At 40.2% G+C, this 17426-nt stretch overlaps 1 protein-coding gene across 1 annotated transcript in view; it reads right to left on the bottom strand.

Annotated features, from left to right (window-relative positions):
• PMFBP1 (polyamine modulated factor 1 binding protein 1) overlaps positions 1–17426 on the bottom strand; it is a 42306-nt gene that overhangs the window by 7900 nt on the left and 16980 nt on the right. The window contains exons 4-13 of the mRNA XM_021705538.1: positions 16928–17149; positions 11184–11354; positions 10068–10178; positions 8020–8146; positions 7759–7916; positions 6088–6328; positions 3931–4120; positions 3614–3767; positions 2641–2808; positions 2236–2373 (exon numbers count right to left, since the gene is read on the bottom strand). Coding sequence (XP_021561213.1) covers positions 2236–2373; positions 2641–2808; positions 3614–3767; positions 3931–4120; positions 6088–6328; positions 7759–7916; positions 8020–8146; positions 10068–10178; positions 11184–11354; positions 16928–17149 — 1680 coding nt within the window. The remainder of the gene's footprint in view (positions 1–2235; positions 2374–2640; positions 2809–3613; positions 3768–3930; positions 4121–6087; positions 6329–7758; positions 7917–8019; positions 8147–10067; positions 10179–11183; positions 11355–16927; positions 17150–17426) is intronic.

The following is a 17426-nucleotide window of genomic DNA, read 5'->3' as shown; positions in this document are numbered from 1 at the left end:
TAGTCTCCTAACTGGATCCCTCATTTCCATACCTACCCCTCTCTGCAATAAATTTCCACATATTAGTCAGAGTTATATTTTTAAAACTTAGCTCAAATCACCTCTCCAGCCCCTTTAAGGAAATTTCATCAATGTCTTTTCATTGCTCCTAGAATAAAACCCTAAATTGCTTAAGAGAGGCCACAATGTCTACCCCTACCTATCTCTCTACTCTCATCCTATACCAATATCCTCCTTGATTACTACACTCCAGTCATCCTGGCCTTATTTTACTTCCTAGAACATTCCAAGTATTGTTTTAAAAGAGTAATACATGATGCACCACCGGGACTCATACTGGTAACACAAGGATGGGCCAAAATAAGGATCAATTAATTAATTTTATTCACCATATTACAAAGAACATCATACCCAAACAGTTGTATTCTATTAATGTTAAAAGCAAGAAAAGGATGCTACTGTTAAACACCAAACTGTAGGTACTGTCCAATGCAATAAGGCAAAAAAATAAAAAAATAAAAAAAAATAAATATTACAAAGGTTTAGAGAATTGTTGTTGCTTGCAAATGATATAATCATCTACCTAGAAAATCCATGAGAAGCAACTGAAGAACTATTACTGCTTAGAAGTGGGTTCAAGAAGAAGTCCAAATACAGAATATGTAAAATAAATTAGCTTTCTTATTAACAGTAATTAATTATAAAATGTAGTGGAAAAATGTCCTCGAATCAGAGATGAAAAAAATCTCAAGATCTATTGCTTTCAGATGGTAACTTTAAAAACTGAAATATGGAATACTGATGAAAGAAAATGCATTTTAGAATGCAAAACTAAGTCTCTTTCTAATGACTGTTTCAACTGATAATACATCTACTATATACGAGGTATGCGTTTAAAAAGTTGAACATGCTTATACACACAAAAAACCCCCTCTAGTCTCCTGATTTCCATCAACGAATTCTGAAATGAATGCATTTGCTTCCACATTTACATGGCTATCTTTCTTTTGGCAAACATGATAATAGGTCCATATTAAATACTAAGGTAATATCCCTTATCTTCAGGGAGGTTCCTTGGGGGTCTCAGTGACTCAGACCTTAACTCTGGACCACAGCAAAGGAGAGATTTATATCGTGGGAGGACAAAACTCCAGAAATGTCAGTTTCTGTGCTATCTAATATGGTAGCCACTAGCCACATGAGGCTATTTACATTTAAATGAAACTAAAATTAGTTAATATTAAAATTAAAAATTCAGTTCCTTAGTCATACAAAGCCATATTCCAAGCAGTCAACAGCCTCATATGGCTAGTAGATATTGTATATTAGAGAGCTCTCATATAGAACTCTTCCTTCATCACAGAAAGCTCCACTGGGCAGTGCTGTTCTTATACTTTGCATAGTCCACAATATTTTAAGACTAACATTTTTTTATTCTTAAATTATCAAGGAATCAGAGCTGCTTTGTCTTTCATTTGTAACCCAAGAGACCACCTATCAAGATGCTGTATTTGTTTCCTGAAGAAGGATGACATATATTCAGTTAGGGAAAGTACTGCTGTTCATGATGAAGGGGAAAGAGGTTAGGTGTCAGAGCTAGATGATCCAGGTGCAAACAGTGGTCCATCTCATCACTTACTGATCAGTTACCTTGAGCCCCAGCCTTCCTTTTCTCTGTAAAATGAGGATCATAGTAATCTCTATCTTGTTGGGAGTCAAGCAGATGGAAGGCATGTGAAGGACATAAGTAGACAGTCAATAAATGATGACTGACTTCAAGCATGGTGCCTGTATTTGTTAGCTGCCATTTACTCTTTTCTGTCATCTTTATTTGTGTAATGATAAATAGCTGTCTCCCTTTCCGTCCCTTTTTTTGTGCTTTGGCACCATTTTTGGTAGTGTTCCCTAGCCAATTGCCCCAACAGTGGACTCACTCAAGTCTTGTCTGAAATGTTGCTGTGGAATATTGCTGCCAAAGCCCAGGAAGTTTGGGCGCTCCAGCAGATATTACATAAGACCTTCCACAAGTGGAAGAAACGTTTCTTTGGCTAAGCAAGCGGGTGCGGGAGGGTTACCCCCACTTCAAGGAGAGAAGTGGAGTTAGAGGCACCACAGGATGCACGTGGGCTGGGCATTTAGCTGCATTTCTGTGGTGGAGGAGAGATAAGTACTGATTTCAGGTCAAGGGTCCCAGGGTTCAAGTTTCTCACTCCCTCAGGGTTTCTGTCAACTCACCTCATTATTTAGCTCTTGGATGACTTGCTGGGAGGCGTTTTGTTTGCTGAGAGAGGACTCCAGCTGCGCGGAACATTGCATCAACTGTGCTTTGACAGTCTCATTTTCCTCCTCCAACATCCTCAAATTTTCCTTTGTCTGCTCCCCCATTGAGAACAAAGCCCAGAAAAGAGGTGTTACCTCAGGCTCCCATAGAAGCCTGCTCCTCCTGCCCATGCACAGAACTCCATGCTGCAGCCTGTGGTGTCTTGGGCCTTCTCTCTCCTGCTCACTTGCCTTTCTTACCTTCCCTCCCTTCTCTCCAAAGGTTTGAGCCCCCACGGCCTCTGTATCCTGCCAGGCTCAGTGGGGCTCAAGCCTTGCCCTGGATTCATGAACCCAGCTCTTCTGGACTCTCCTTCTCACCATTTTTTCTTTCTTTTTTTCCTCCTGTCGGAATGTCTCAAGCTCTTGCTCCAGCAACTTCTCCTGTTCTTTGCTCTTTTTCAACTGCTCCCGTTTCTCCTCCAGTAATCTTGTCACCTCCTGAAGCTCCTCTGTTAGACTGCTTTTGGCGGAGGCTTGCTCTCTGTGCTGAGAAATAAAGACTGGCCTGAAAGAGGGCACCTGGGTGGCTCAGTCAGCTAAGAGTCTGCCTTCGGCTCAGGTCATGATCCCGGGGTCCTGGAATCAAGCCCCACATCCGGCTCCCTGCTCTGCAGGGAGCCTGCTTCTCCCTCTCCCTTGGCTCCTGCCCCCACTTGTGCTTGCTCTCTCACATAAATAAATAAATAAACCCTGTTTTTCTTTTTCTTTCTTTCTTTCTTTTTTTAAAAACACTGTCCTGAAAGACAGTCTTAGGCTGTATATTTTTGAAAAAACAAAACAACACCCACGCCCCCAGACAAAGAAAATGGCTGAGATAAATATGAGGGCAACTCCTTGGTTTCTTAGCATAGATAATAAAAAAAGTTTCCTCAGATGTTCAGCAATATTTTTTTTGTCTAATTAGATATACCAACCTTCCCACAGCATAAACCTTCTCTCCCACTTACCAAATATTTCCACATAAAAAGCTCTTTGAATAAATTTTTAAAAAATCTTAGAAAAGCACAAAAAGAATAATTCAGAGATCAAAGACTTTAAAATGACTGACAAGGATAGGTTTCGAATCCTATAAAAAAACCCCAGCATTGTCCTCTGTTTTTAAGCTTAGCCCTTGAAAATGCTTATTATCGGTCATGGGAATCAGAGCTGATAGGCTGGCTTAGCATTCTAACACAAATTCTGGACAATTAGTTTGAATGGATTTGGGGTGGCATCTTCCCAAATAAAGACTAATATATTTAATCTCAAGTAGAGCAGATGCTTGGGCTGGCAGCGTACTTGCCCTTTATACCTGGTGTTGAAGGAGTTTTAGACGATCTAGCAGTTCATTCAGCTTCATATCCTGCTCAGTCGTTGTCTTCTGAAACTGCCTCTTTTCCTTTTCTGAACTTTCAAGCTTCCTCCGGGCCTCAGAGAGTTCTAACGTCAGCTCCTCTATCCGCTTCCTAAAGCAAAATGGCAACAACAGGAAGACAGACTCTGGTGTCTGTGTTGGCAGATGGTGAGCCGGCTGCATTGGGCTTGTTATCTCATTCCCAGGCAGCTGCTGCCGTGCCCAGACCAGCTCACCAGAGACAGAGCCTCTCTCTGGAGGTAACACGGTAGTACCTGTTGGGTGCGAGTTCCTCTCCAGCCATCAAGGAATCCTTCTGCAGCTTCTGAAGCTCTCTCTGCAGCTCCTGAATGGTCTCCGTCTTCTGCTTCTCCAGGAAAAGGTAGCTTTGCAGTTTCCTCTGTGCATCCTCCAGGTTACTCTTTGCCAGAAGGGTCTCTTCTTTGTACTGGGCAGCTTGCTGAGCTGTGGAACCCAGCAGACAAGTCAGGCACATGTGCATGGGAGAAGGGGATATGTGTGAAGATCAGACTCTCAAAGAAGACCAGTTAAAAAGTCTGTTCCTTCATTTTGTGACCTACTTCAATTTCCAACCTTTTCTCTTTTCTCTCCAACTCATTATCACTCCTAAGGAGCCCTGTTAAATGATCTGTCTTCAGCTATCCCTGAGCTGTGGACTGCTTCTGGACTAAAGTTAAACAAATCAATATAAATTGCTCAGTATCTCTTACGTGACTCATCCTGTCGATAGGGACAAATCCTGACCCTAACGGAGTTTAGAGTCTTGCAAGGGAGACATAACTGGCCCACATGACATAGAGAACACAGCCATGTGAAGTGTGCACTCACAGTGAACTCCTGTGAAGCAAGGTCAATGTGGGTGAGAACAGTCGGGGATGGACTTACGGAGGAACAGAGATGGCGCTGGGCCTGAGAAAAAGGAGGAGGAAGGGAATTCCAGATGGGGGGAATGTTAGAGCAAATGCATAGGAATGGAATGGGAGAGGCAAGTGGGAAGAGGATGGGAAGAGATTGGTTTGACTGGAAAGGAAAATGGGAAGGAGTGCTGGGAGACCGCTGAGTGAGTGCATGAATAGGAGGGGGTTTTGGAGGATTTTGAAAGCCAGAGAGAAATGTTCAGAATTAATTTAGTGGGTTCTTGAGCAGAGACCTGGCATAAAGAGTATTTTAGGAAAATTGGAATGTATTAAATGGAGAAAGACTTCCTACAATATCCTTTTAGTCCCTACCCCTATCAGATAAGTTGCTTACTGGAGTTTCTCCACACCAAATATGTTCCTATATCCTAAAGTTTCAACTATTGTTTCTGTTTTAAATATCACCCTTGTCTCCATTTTTCAGCCTGGGATACTGGAAGAAAGATGGTGTCACTGCAGAAATAATGATATACCTTGGAAGAAGGAGGAGGAATTTCTTTTCTAAGCAGGGAAGAGAAAGTTCAGTTTGGGGAATGCTGAGTTAGAGGGGAAGGTGGGTTGCCCAGGCGGAGCTACTCTCTAAAGACAGGAGTGACCACAGGTGCCAAGTCAGGGCTGGGGCTCTAGGTTTTGGAGTTGTGCTGAGAAAGAGAGTAGAGGGGGGAGGGCAGAGTTTAAGGGAGGGATGACTACTGTCAGAGAAGGAGGGAAAAGAGGAAACGATGAGATTTGTGAAAGAAGAAGGGACCTGTTACATCTCCAAAATGGGAAACAATTGTTGAGTGTGGGAGGCCAACAACACATCCAGACACACACAGTTAAAGGAGGGTGGGGAAGGAGGCCACAGTATGGACCTTCCCCCCCAAACTGATATGTCACTCACCTAACATAACATTTAACCCTTTAAAGCATACAGGTCAGTGGTTTCTGCAATACTCACAAAGGTATGCAACCATTACCAGTACCTAATTTCTGATCGTTTTCATCCCCCCAAGGGAAAGTCCATGCCCAGGGCAAGAAGTTATCGGTGACCTCTGAGAAACAATTTCAGCAGAGGAGCAAGGACATGATCCGCAGCGCAGGCTGCACAGAAAAGAATGTGTTGGGAAGCAACGAAGGGGAGAGAAGGTGTCTAAGGGAGGGAAGAGTAAATTGTGTGACGAAGGTCCTGGAGAAGATGGGGAGGAACACAGTGCACAGAAGCAAAGTACTGAGCCCTGTCCTCCCTGTGATGGGGAAAGGTGAACTTCAGTGAAGGCTGCTGGGAAACCAGCGGGCGTGTGCGTTCAGCAGTTCACCTTCCCAGTTAGGGGTGAGTGAAGGAGCTTGCGAGGGCATTGTGATCCCTGTGAGATGTGCCATGAGATCAGGAGAAGGTCTGGAGAGAGGAGTGGGGAAAGGAGCAGGAAGTGGCCATTCAGAGAAAGAGGGGGGAATGCTCTAGCCCTGAGGGTTTGAAGTGTAGTGGGGACTCCTGTCTGCCGGGGGCCTCACCGGCCAGCTTCTGCTGCTGTTGGGCATCTTCGAGACAGTCCTTCAGCTTCTGGATTTCAGCTCGCAGGGCCCCACACTCTGCCCTGGACTTATCCTGCTTCACCTCCTGGAGGGTGATTTCAAGTTCTGTTGTCATTCGTTGCTGCTTCTCCAACTCCATCTCCTTTTTCATGAGGCTGTTCTGAACCTGTGCCAGTTCCTTCTCGAGCTCATGCAGCATTTCATCTTTCTCTTGGAGGAGCTAAAGAAAGCAAAGGGTGAACGCTGATAAACGCCTGAACGGCGACCCAGGGAAGCCAGGTACAGATTGTCCTGAGCCCTCTCTAGCCACTAGCTTCTCTTGCCTGTATCACATAGTCTCCTACCTCTGCTCCCTGCCTCAAGTCAGGCCGTTCCCAACACAGCAGCCAGAGGGGGGCCTCTGAAAACCTAAGTCAGATCTTGTTCTGCCTTTCCTCAAAACCCTCCACTGGCTCCAAAAAGGCCACTGTCCTTACAGCAACCTGCTGGGATGCTCATGATCTGGTCTGACCTTACCTCTTGCCACCCGTATCCCTCCTGGCTTCAGCTTGTCTCCTGGAATATTCTAAGCAGACTCCTACCTGAGGGCTCTCGCACTTGCTACTCCCTCTGCTTGGAATATTTTTCCTCAAGACCTCTCTGCCTGGGTAGCTCCCTCACTTCATTCAAATCTCTGCCCAAATGACCACCCTGTGTGAAACAGCTACCAAACTGTTGGAGGAATTTATCAGTACCTGGCATTACATTATATATTAGTTTTGTGATTTGTTTATTGTCTGTCTCTCTGTACTAGAATGTAAGCTCCAGGGGAGTAGGAATGTTGCATGTGTTATTATATTCTTAGTGCCTAGAATGGTGCTTGGCTTATCACAGGAGCTCAAAAATACTGGTTGAATGAATATATGAATTACTCAAAGCTGTTTTCTCAGCCAGACTCCTGGCGGCATGTGGTTATCTCTCCAGATACTTCCATTTTTCCTAATGGATCCCCTCTGAACCTTCAAATAGGGAGCCTGAATGACCAGCCAGTCAATCAGTTGGACGATTTCTGCTATCTCTGATAAAAGTGTAGAGTTGGAACTGTGCTGACTACACAAACTTGCATTGGTTTTACAACCTTTCTGTCCTTACTTCCATTCCTAGGCTTTTCCAGGACGTTGATTTATATTGGCAACTACAGATCTTCTAGGGCATAGTTCCATTAATATTTTCAAACTGCCGGATATGCATATTTATAAGATATTTGTCATTTTATATATTGACATGCACTTGAAGTTCTTAATAAGGCTACACAATATTTAAAGCATTTCTTTCCACTATCAAGCATAAACAAAAGCATAAAAGAACAATGCAAGTGTGTCCCAAACTCTCTACGTTGCAGGGCTGGAGAAGAACCTCTTATAGAGTCAACATCTCTATTAAGGTCCTTGGACAATGGGTATTTTATTTATTTATTATGTGCTATGAAAAGTCCCAAAGAAGTGCTCAGAACTGCCTCTGGGCCTAAAGAACCTGCAGTCTCATTGTTCATGTGTTGATGTTGCCCAGGCAATCACAGTGGGTGCAGAGCTGCAGGGCCAGCTCTGGTCAAGGTCTGCCCTCACACCTGTCCTGTTGGAGGTTCTAACCAGAGAGCTCCTCTTGTCCTACCTTGTCTTTCTTCAAGCCCAGCTTCTGGGTCTCCGTGAACTGCATCTGTAGCTCCTGCAGCCGCCGTTGCAGGATGGCAACCTCCTTATCCTTCCTCTCCATATGGGCAGATGTCTCCTCCCGCAGCCCATGCAAGTCCAGCTCCAGCTTCATCATGTCTATGGCGGGAAGGGACAGAGTGCTCCTTGCTCAGAAGAGAGCTCCGGCTTCCTTCTGCCTCTCCCCGCTGCCCCCTCCCCTAGCCCCCTGCTCCTGGTTTACCCTTCATGATGTTTTTCTTCTGCTCTGACACGGCCTCTAGCTCCATGCGCAAGTCCTTCACCAGGTTCTGGTACTCCTCCACATGCAGGCACTGGCTGTCTTTCTGCTCCTGCAAGTGCTTCAGTATCTGGGCAGGTAAGACAGGAGCAGGGCAGGATGAGGACATGGGGCAAGAATGCTTTCTAAAATGCCGAATGTCTGGAATTGGCAAATCCAGAGAGACAGAGAGGGGAGTAGTACGTGCTAGGGGCTGAGGCGGGGAGGAGGGGGAAGTCTGCACCATTTAAAAAAATGGTGTGGTAAAGAGGCATTAGTGTTTAGTCAATATAGAGTTTCAGTTTTGCAAGATGAAAAAGTTCTAGAGAACTGTTGCACAACAGTGTAAATATCATGACTGAAATGTACACTTAAATGTGATTAACTTGGCAAATTTAATGTTACGTGTTTTTAGCCACTATGCAAAAAATAAAAGAGTATGGGAGAAATAAAGACATTTTTCAGACAAAAAATGGGGGTGTTATGAGATCTTGCTATAGGTCAGGACGTGAATAACATGGAATTGACCTTTAAAATAAATATTGACAGATGTCCAAGGAGGAACTCCAAAATTCAATATTGATTCCTCATTCACTGAAACTTTCTACATCAGAGAGTCCTGGAAAGAGGAGTCTCTGTCCCTGCACTAAGGGATGCTTGGAGAGCTTATATGTGTTGTTTACTCTCTTTGCCACACCCCCCTTTGCTGCTATTTCAGGATTAGCAAGCCTGCCCACAGTGTGGCCTCAGGTGGCTAGCTTTGCCTTGGACTTCAGGTTCAGGTACGACTGACTTAAGATCTCACCTAGGAAATGCAAACTGATGCACTCACTGTGGAAAACAGTATGGAGTTTCCTCAAAAACTTAAACATAGAACTACCTTATGAGCCAGCAATCTCACTACTGGCTATTTACCCAAAGAATACAAGAACACGAATTCAAACGGAAACATGCACCTCAATGTTTATTGCAGGTTCATTTACAAATAGCTAAGATATGAAAGCAGCCCACATGCCCATCAATTGATGAATGGATAAAGAAGATGTGAGATATATATATATATATATATATATATGTATATATATATATGTATATATATAATGGAATATAATTCAGCCACAAAAAGAATGAAATCTTGCCATTTGCAATGATGTGGATAGAGCTAAAGAGCATTATGCTAAGTAAAATAAGTCAGTTAGAGAAAGACAAGTACCATGTGATTTCACTCATATGTGGAATTTAAGAAACAAAACAAATGAGCAAAGGGAAAAAAAAGAGAGACAGATCAAGAAACAGACTCTTAATTACAGAGAAGAAATTGAAGGTTACCAGAGGGGAGGTGGGTGGAGGGATGGGTTAAATAGGTGCTGAAAATTAAGGAGTGCACTTGTCATGATAAGCACCGGGTGATGTATGGAAGTGTTGAATCATTATATTGTATACTTGAAACTAATATAACACGGTATGTTAACTAACTGGAATAAAAATAAAAATTAAAAAAAAGATCTCACCTAGGATAGCACTGAACATAGTTTTGACTATTGGTTGGTCAAATCTTGCCATTTGTTTACATGGTTTAAATGCTTATTCATTATTAGAATCAGTTTTTGAGATGGCTTTGAATTTTGAAAATATCGAGTTTTTGAAGGACTAAATTTGAATAAATAGTCTTTCCTAAATTTGGTTCAACTCCAACTAGAAACTAGAAAGCTGGATGGTCCTTTCGAACCCAGCAAGCCAACCAGAGTCCGTGTCTTGTTTGGGCATGCGGTTGAGAGGGGGTTAAGAAGCAGGTGCAATTCCAAAATTCGGCTTTAAAACTGAATACTGCCAGACATATTCCTTGGGACTTGGCATACATTACACACAGTATCCTTGTAGCAGGGCCAATCAAGGTCACACAAATATAAAAATATTATGTAAAAATAAAAAATAAGTGAGAAAACCCAGAATCAAACCCAACTCAACTCGACCCCCCCCCCCCAGGCACAAATAAGCAAAAGTTCTCCCACCTTTTTAATGTCTTCACAATCTTCTGAGGAACTAGGAGGATGTCTGTGGGTGGCTGTATAGGAAGCAAAGTCCGCTTGTAATTTTATCAAAGCCTCTTCACGCTCTAGAACCTGCAAATGAGTGTAGGTCAGTTATGCTGAATGATCAGTGTAATGTGATTATTACTAGTACTATTTTGGCAGGGTGTTCCTTTTTTCAGCCTAAGTTTGTTGTAATATTACGTAATTCATCACATACTTCCTGTGGGCTTGCAACAGAGAAAGAATTAGGTTCTCAATCTTGTATCAAAGTTCAGTAAGGCATAGACAGTGGTTTGTCTGGAGTCTGCCCGTGGCCACATTTTGGACTCCTTCCTGAACCTCTGTGTGGTCCAGTTTATGAGGCAGAAGGTTCTTTAGAAGCTGTGATGGAAAGACATCTAATCTATCAGAGGACGGGATTCAAAGTTCAAGAATTAAAGGAGGAAGTTCTTTATGGAGTACGTGGATATGTATGGACTTTAAAAAAAATTAAAAATCATGAAATTTTTGTTCTTGGTTGAAAATAATTCAAACAAAACCCAAGCATCAAAAATAAGTGAAATCTCTCCAATTACTCTCCACTCTCATTTCTACTAGGGGGCAGTGCACTACAAGCAATTTACAGTAGGTACTTCTATACTATAATCAAAGACTTTAAAAAACAAAAGTGGAATTGAACTATACATAGGATTTTGCAACCTTTTCTCAACAATATATCACAACGATCCTTCCATTTAGTTCTTATCGTCTGCTTAATCCTTTTTCGTGCCTGCATATTATTCCACAGTATGGATATTTCTTTTTTTTTAATATGGATATTTCTTTAACCATTAAAAAAAATCTCTTCAACCATTTCCCTATTGATGAGCACTTAGGTTGTTGTGAGAGATTTTAAGTCTCTTTAGAATCTCAAACTTAGTGTGGGTTGGGGGCATGCAACTATGGAGAATATGAACAAAGGGTGGGGGTAAGTATATATAAGACATTTGAGGAATTTTGCTGACAGAAATTACTTTAGGTGACTATTTTTCCTTCCTTTCTTTCCTCATGGCTTTATTTTTGATCTCTCAGAAAAATATTCTAGAAGTCACTTACCAAAGCGTTACTGCAGGCTAGTTTATTTCGAAGTTCCTGGATTAGATCATCCTGTTCAGACACCTTTTGCCAGACTTCAGACAGTCGTTTCAGGGTCTCCTGATGCTCTTGAATCATGCAGGAAGACGTGTATATACGCACCTTTGAATGATCACCTTTGTTCTCAGGCTCCTGGGATATTTGGAAATAATGAGTTGGTTTTATTCATACTATTTGAGTTAACTTCAGAATGCCATGCGCATGGAAAATCTCTTAGGTCTATATTCTGAAAGTTCATGTTCACATATGTGAATCTTATCTTTCTTAATAAAAGAAAAAATTAACAAGTGCATACGCATGGTAAAAAGTTCAAACAGTTCACAAGAGAACATACTGAAAAGTTAGTCTTCCTCCATCTTGACCCTCCATGACTCAAGTCCTTTCCTCTGTGACAGTCTATGTTACCAATTTTGGGGGGTATCCTTCCAGGGATATTTTATGCATCTTTGTATATGCATATATACATGTGTATATGCCCCCTTATTTTTTTCCCCTACACAAATGAAAGTCTTCTAAAACACTATTCTAACATTATGTTTTCACTTGACAATTTATTTAGGATAATTTCCATATTGTTACTTGTATATTTATCTGACCTTTCTTTTAAAATTAATTTCAAATTGCACAAGTAATACATATATATGTATGTTATCTTTCTAAAACATTATAACATTGTAGGCAAGTCTAAATTTCTCTTTGACTATACTACCTCTAATCCCATACTTGCTGTGTTCTCCAGAGATGACAATTTGTCATATAGATAAAGTTCTAGAACTTTATACACTTACATACATATAAAGGAATCTGTAGAATACAGATAATATTATGTTGTCCTTTTAAAATATAAAAATAGATTTTTTTTCACTCAAAAAGATGTCTTAGAAATTTATCCAGGTTAGTACATGTACTTTTAGCTCTTTTAAATTGCTTCTAATTGTGTTTATCCAGCCTCCTATTGATAGGAATACAGGCTGTTTCCAAGTTTTTTTCTAAAATGAAGCTGAAATGAATATTTTTGCACATAAGTCTTTGAGTACCTATTCTGCTATATGTATGGATTAAATTCATGAAGTAGGACTGATAAGACATATTTAAAAATTTGATAGATATTACACAATTATCCTTCAAGAAATTATACCAATTGGCACTCCCATCAGCATGAGTATGCCCGTTTTCCTAGAACCATTTAAAAAAATGTCTTTCTCTAGGTCATCTGAAATCATGCATGAAGATTACTACATGCACATAGGTCTGCACTAACAATGAAGTGAACTGATTTAGATAGCCAGAAAAGAGCAAAGAGTTCCAGTTTGGAGAGCAGATATTTCCCCATTAAACTTGTTTCCCTAACTGGGTTTTTTCAGGCACAGTTGGAAATAGTTTATGAAAAACTAATGATGTATTGTATGGTGACTAACATAACATAATAAAATAAAATTAAAAAAAAAGAAATAGTTTATGTTCACTGAGCATGAAAGCTACCCATGAGCAAGCTGCAGAAGGGTCAGTGAGAAATCTAAAACTGACCATAAATAATATTCTTATAAATAAGTTAGTGTGTAAGTGGGCAAAGGAATGGAAAACAATAGAAAAGTTAAGGAACAGAAAGATGATATCTACCGGTCCAATGTCTTAATACTACAAGATGAAAAATAGAAATTAATTTAAAAGTAATAGAAGAAAAATTCCCTGAATTGAAGAAATTATAATCTTCAGATTAAAAGGGTCAGTTAAATGTTGAGAGGCTTAATGAAAAAAAACTAAGAAACCTTGAGTCTAAAATCCTCTAGAAATCAAAGAGATAAAACTGATGACTTACAAAAAATGAGAAACACCAAAATCTAACAATTCCTCTTTAATACTGGATGGTACAAGATGATGCAGCAATAACTTCAAAGACTTAAAGGAAGGTGTTTCTGAAAGTTTGTATACCCAGCAAAACTAGCAATTAGGAATGAAGACAATCTTGTTCAGACATGTGAATACTGAGAAATCTAACCATTCACCATTGTTTCTGAAAGAATTAACAAGTCCAAGAATTTAGAAGAGGTGGAGTATACTGCTTAAGTAATGATTAAAAGTTGGTTTTATTTGTAATCTTAAAGAAATGCATATTTTATATGTTATATAAACAGTTCCAGAGATTAAAAGAGAAATAAAAACCTTTCAACTCATTTATATTAAGGTAGCATAATCCAGACACTAATATGAGATGAGAGAACAAGAATTTGAGTGACCAAACTAATCTCATTTCTGAAAATAGATACAAAAAATAAAACTTTAAGAAATTTAGTATAGCATTTATTGTAATATAATGATATATTATTATTAAAATAAAGCAAAATAATAAATAAAATAAAATAATAATATATCATGATCAAGTAAGGTTTATTTCAGGAACATAGAGATTGTCCAATAAATGAAAATCTATTAATGCAATTCACTTCATTAAAGAAAAAAAACCTCTATGATAACCTTGATAGCTGCTAACAAAAACACCTGATAAAGTTCAACATTCATTCCTGACAAAAATTCTCGATAAACTACATATAGACAGTCACACCTTCAACTTGAAAGAGAGTATTAACAAACAGCCAAGAATAAACATTATACTTAATAGTGAAATACTAGAAACATTTCCTTTAAAATGAGAAGCAAGGCAAGGATGTTATAATTCTACATTGTTCTGGGGGGTCCTGGTCAATGCAGTAAGATGGAAAATAAGTTGTATTAATGTTGAAAAGGAAAGCAATTTAGAAATACCAAGCAGTCCACTGAAAATCTGGTCAGAGAGTTTAATAAGGTGACGGAACATCCTATACATCAGTAATAGTTAATAAAATTAAATGTATAAAAGATCTCATTTACAAAATCAATAACAACTGTAATACAGCTAGGAATAAACTTAGCAAGAAATATGTAAAACCTATAAAGAAAAGTATAAAATCTTATTGAAGGGTGCATAAGAAAACTTAAATAAAAGTAGAAGCATGCTATGTCCCATAGAATATGCTAATTTCCCCCAAATTAATATATAATTTGAAAGTAAGTGAACATAAATCTCAATTTTACCAAGAGAAGATGCACAAAAATGGACAAGAAATATTTGGAAGTCAAGAACAGGGAAGGAGGACCTGCTCTGAAGGAGCTATCAAAACATATCAGTTAAAGTCACTATAAAACTGTGATCTTGGTGCAAAAACTGGCAAATAGATCAGAAGAACAGAGTTGAGAAAGAGCCATGTGTACACAAGGATCAGCATATATACTGAGCTGGCAATTCAAATCAGTGGGGAAAGTGTTCAACAAATAGAGCTGGGACAGCTGGAGACCCCTTTTGTAATTATGTGTATCTATAGCTATATATCTACATATATATGTAGGTTACATATCTATCTATCTATCATCTATCTATCTAATCTATCCATCCATATCAATTCCAGATTGACTAAAGATAAAAACTGAAATACAAAAATATAAAAGTGCTAAAAAAATGAGGTAAACTTTTATAATATTGGGGGTAGAAAAGGTCTTCCTAAGCAAGAAATAAAACCTAAGGGTGCCCGGGTGGCTCAGTCGGTTGGGTATCTGACTCTTGATTTTGGCTTGGGTCATGATCTTGGGGTCGTGAGATCAAGCCATTGGGCTCCGTGCTCGGTGGGGAGTCTGTCTGGAATTCTCTCCCTCTCCCGTTGCCCCTCTCCTGCTCTCTCTCTCTCTAATACATAAATAAATCTTAAAAAAAAAAGAGAAAGAAAACCTAGAATCTATAAAGGAGGACTGCAAGATTCAACTCCATAAAAAGTAAAAAAATTGGGCGCCTGGGTGGCTCAGTTGGTTGGGCGACTGCCTTCGGCTCAGGTCATGATCCTGGAGTCCCTGGATCGAGTCCCGCATCGGGCTCCCTGCTCGGCGGGGAGTCTGCTTCTCCCTCTGACCCTCCCCCCTCTCATGTGCTCTCTCTCATTCTCTCTCTCTCAAATAAATAAATAAAATCTTTAAAAAAAAAAAGTAAAAAAATTTATGTATGGTAACAAATATCATTAATAAAGTAAAATGAGAAGTTACAAAGTGGGAGAAGATATCTGTAACATATGTAGTAAAACATTATTACCTGTAATAAAAAGACTAAATACCCAATAAAAAACAGGTTAAAGATTGAAACAAGAAATTCATCAAAAAGAAATCCACGTGACTGATACACTCATGAACAGTGCTCAATACTTTGTTAGCGTGGTGGGCACTGTGATGTGCCCCCTTCAACAATGAGGGACTTACTCCCCCAGCTGCTGGGAGTGCTGCGCTGAGACAGCCCTCAGCTGTCAGCCTTTTCTGGGGATTGCCTGGGCTGAAGAAAACTGCTTGGCTCCAAGTCATGCCTCTCCCTAGGGGCAGCTCACATCCATAACTGATCAACATGGAGGTAAAAGGCCAGCTCGCTTCTCCCTAATTTGGGACCCCTTTGTATGTCCGTCCAGCCCCAGAGCTCCCACAAGTTTGGCTGAGGCCTTTGTTGGGGCTGCATCACAGCTCAACTTCTCCCTCTGCTCAAACCTGCTTCCTTCTCCTTCCTTTTACAGGTGTTGATACCAAGGGCTCTCTCTAAAATAATGTACTGCATGCCAATCTGTCTCAGAGTCTGCTTCCTGGGGGAACCCAACTCACAACTGTTTGAAATAAAGGAAATGAAAACTGTAATGAGAAAACTTGTTTTTTTTTCCCCCCCTGCATCAGTTTAGCACAACTTAAAAAGACTGAAAACATACCATGTGAGTTTGGGGAAGTAAGTTCCCTTAATTATTGTTGGTAGAAGTGTAAACTGGTAGAATCTTTCTGGCATTCAGTTTAGAAGTATCCTTTAACATGAAAAATAAGCATATTCCTTGACCCAGCAATCCCACTTCAGGAAATTATCCCATAGGAATAAGGATGTCCATTACAGCTTGTTTGTAATAGGCAAAATAGATCAGTAGATGGTATAGTCATACCATAGAATACAAGGTAGTTACTAAAAGAAATTGTCAAGATATACATTTAAAAAGCAAGGTGTAGAACCACATTTATAAAATGACTCATTTATGTAAAAAGAAAACCCTAACCATTTATATATGTAACTGTATAACAGAAGACTGAGGAAGATTCCCAACAGATTATTCGAGTAATTACCTAAGGGAAGGAGAGTAGGGTAGAGGAGGCTGAAAGCAGACTTTCACATTTAATCTCTGTGATTCTGTCTAGGGAGCTACATTGTTGTATTACTTGCGTAATTAAAAAAAGCAATTAAAAGAAAAAGAAAGATTTAGGCATTTTGGCTCTGCTTTGTTATCTTTCATGGGTTTCACCTCCTGTTAGATCCTGAAATCATGGTTTGCATGAGCCCTGCGACCGAGAAGAGCCCCCCAGCCAGACACCCATGAGAACATGGAAGATTTGAGAGCTCATTTGGTATTTTGATTTTTGCCTTATTTGAAGTGCTGGCACTTTATATTAATTGAGGAGCCTCAAAATTCCTAAGTAGGAATCTTAAAGGAGATGTGAAGGCTGAAAATTGAAAGCTGAAGGTTACAAAATTCAAGGGAAGGAATGACATCTGGTTGAAGGTTTGGGTTTCCCTCAGAGAAAGCAGGGACTGTTACCCGGGGACCACCTGGGAGCATGCCCACTTGCTGGAGCTCCTGGGCTGAGTGGCCAGGTGTGAGTCCTACCTGACTGACGATCCCGCTGAGCTCCCCCTCCAACATCTTCACTTGGCACTCCAGTAACTCAATGTTGCTTAGGGAAGTCTGGTATTTATCCCTGTAGAGGCTTAAGCTCCTTTCTAGGGAGACAATCTTGTCTCCGGCCAAAGCAAGTTGCTCTTGTGCCAAATGGAGCTTCTCCCCTGTGTTCTCATTATGATTTCCCATTTCCTCCTCATAGAGAATCACCTGTTGGTGTAGGAATGAAACCACACTGAACTCACGGAAGCATCTGTATGAGGAAAGGGTATGGCTATAAGGACCCCATGCAGAGGAGTCTTCCATCTTCACTAGAAACCCAGATGTACATAATAAGCCCAGCACAGATTTAGAAGCTATGATATGTAATATCAGAATGTTAATGATTAGGAATTAAAGCAAAAAGATTGTCATATTTGGATGGTAAGCTTCTTAAAGGCAGGGACCATTATCTATTTTCCATTCTGTCTGGCATGTAGTAAAAAGT

This window comes from Neomonachus schauinslandi, chromosome 16 (genome assembly GCF_002201575.2).
Source record: "Neomonachus schauinslandi chromosome 16, ASM220157v2, whole genome shotgun sequence".
In the NCBI taxonomy this organism is placed as follows: domain Eukaryota; kingdom Metazoa; phylum Chordata; class Mammalia; order Carnivora; family Phocidae; genus Neomonachus; species Neomonachus schauinslandi.
The sequence above is the reverse complement of the archived record's forward strand: the minus strand, read 5'-3'. Positions and strand labels throughout refer to the sequence as shown.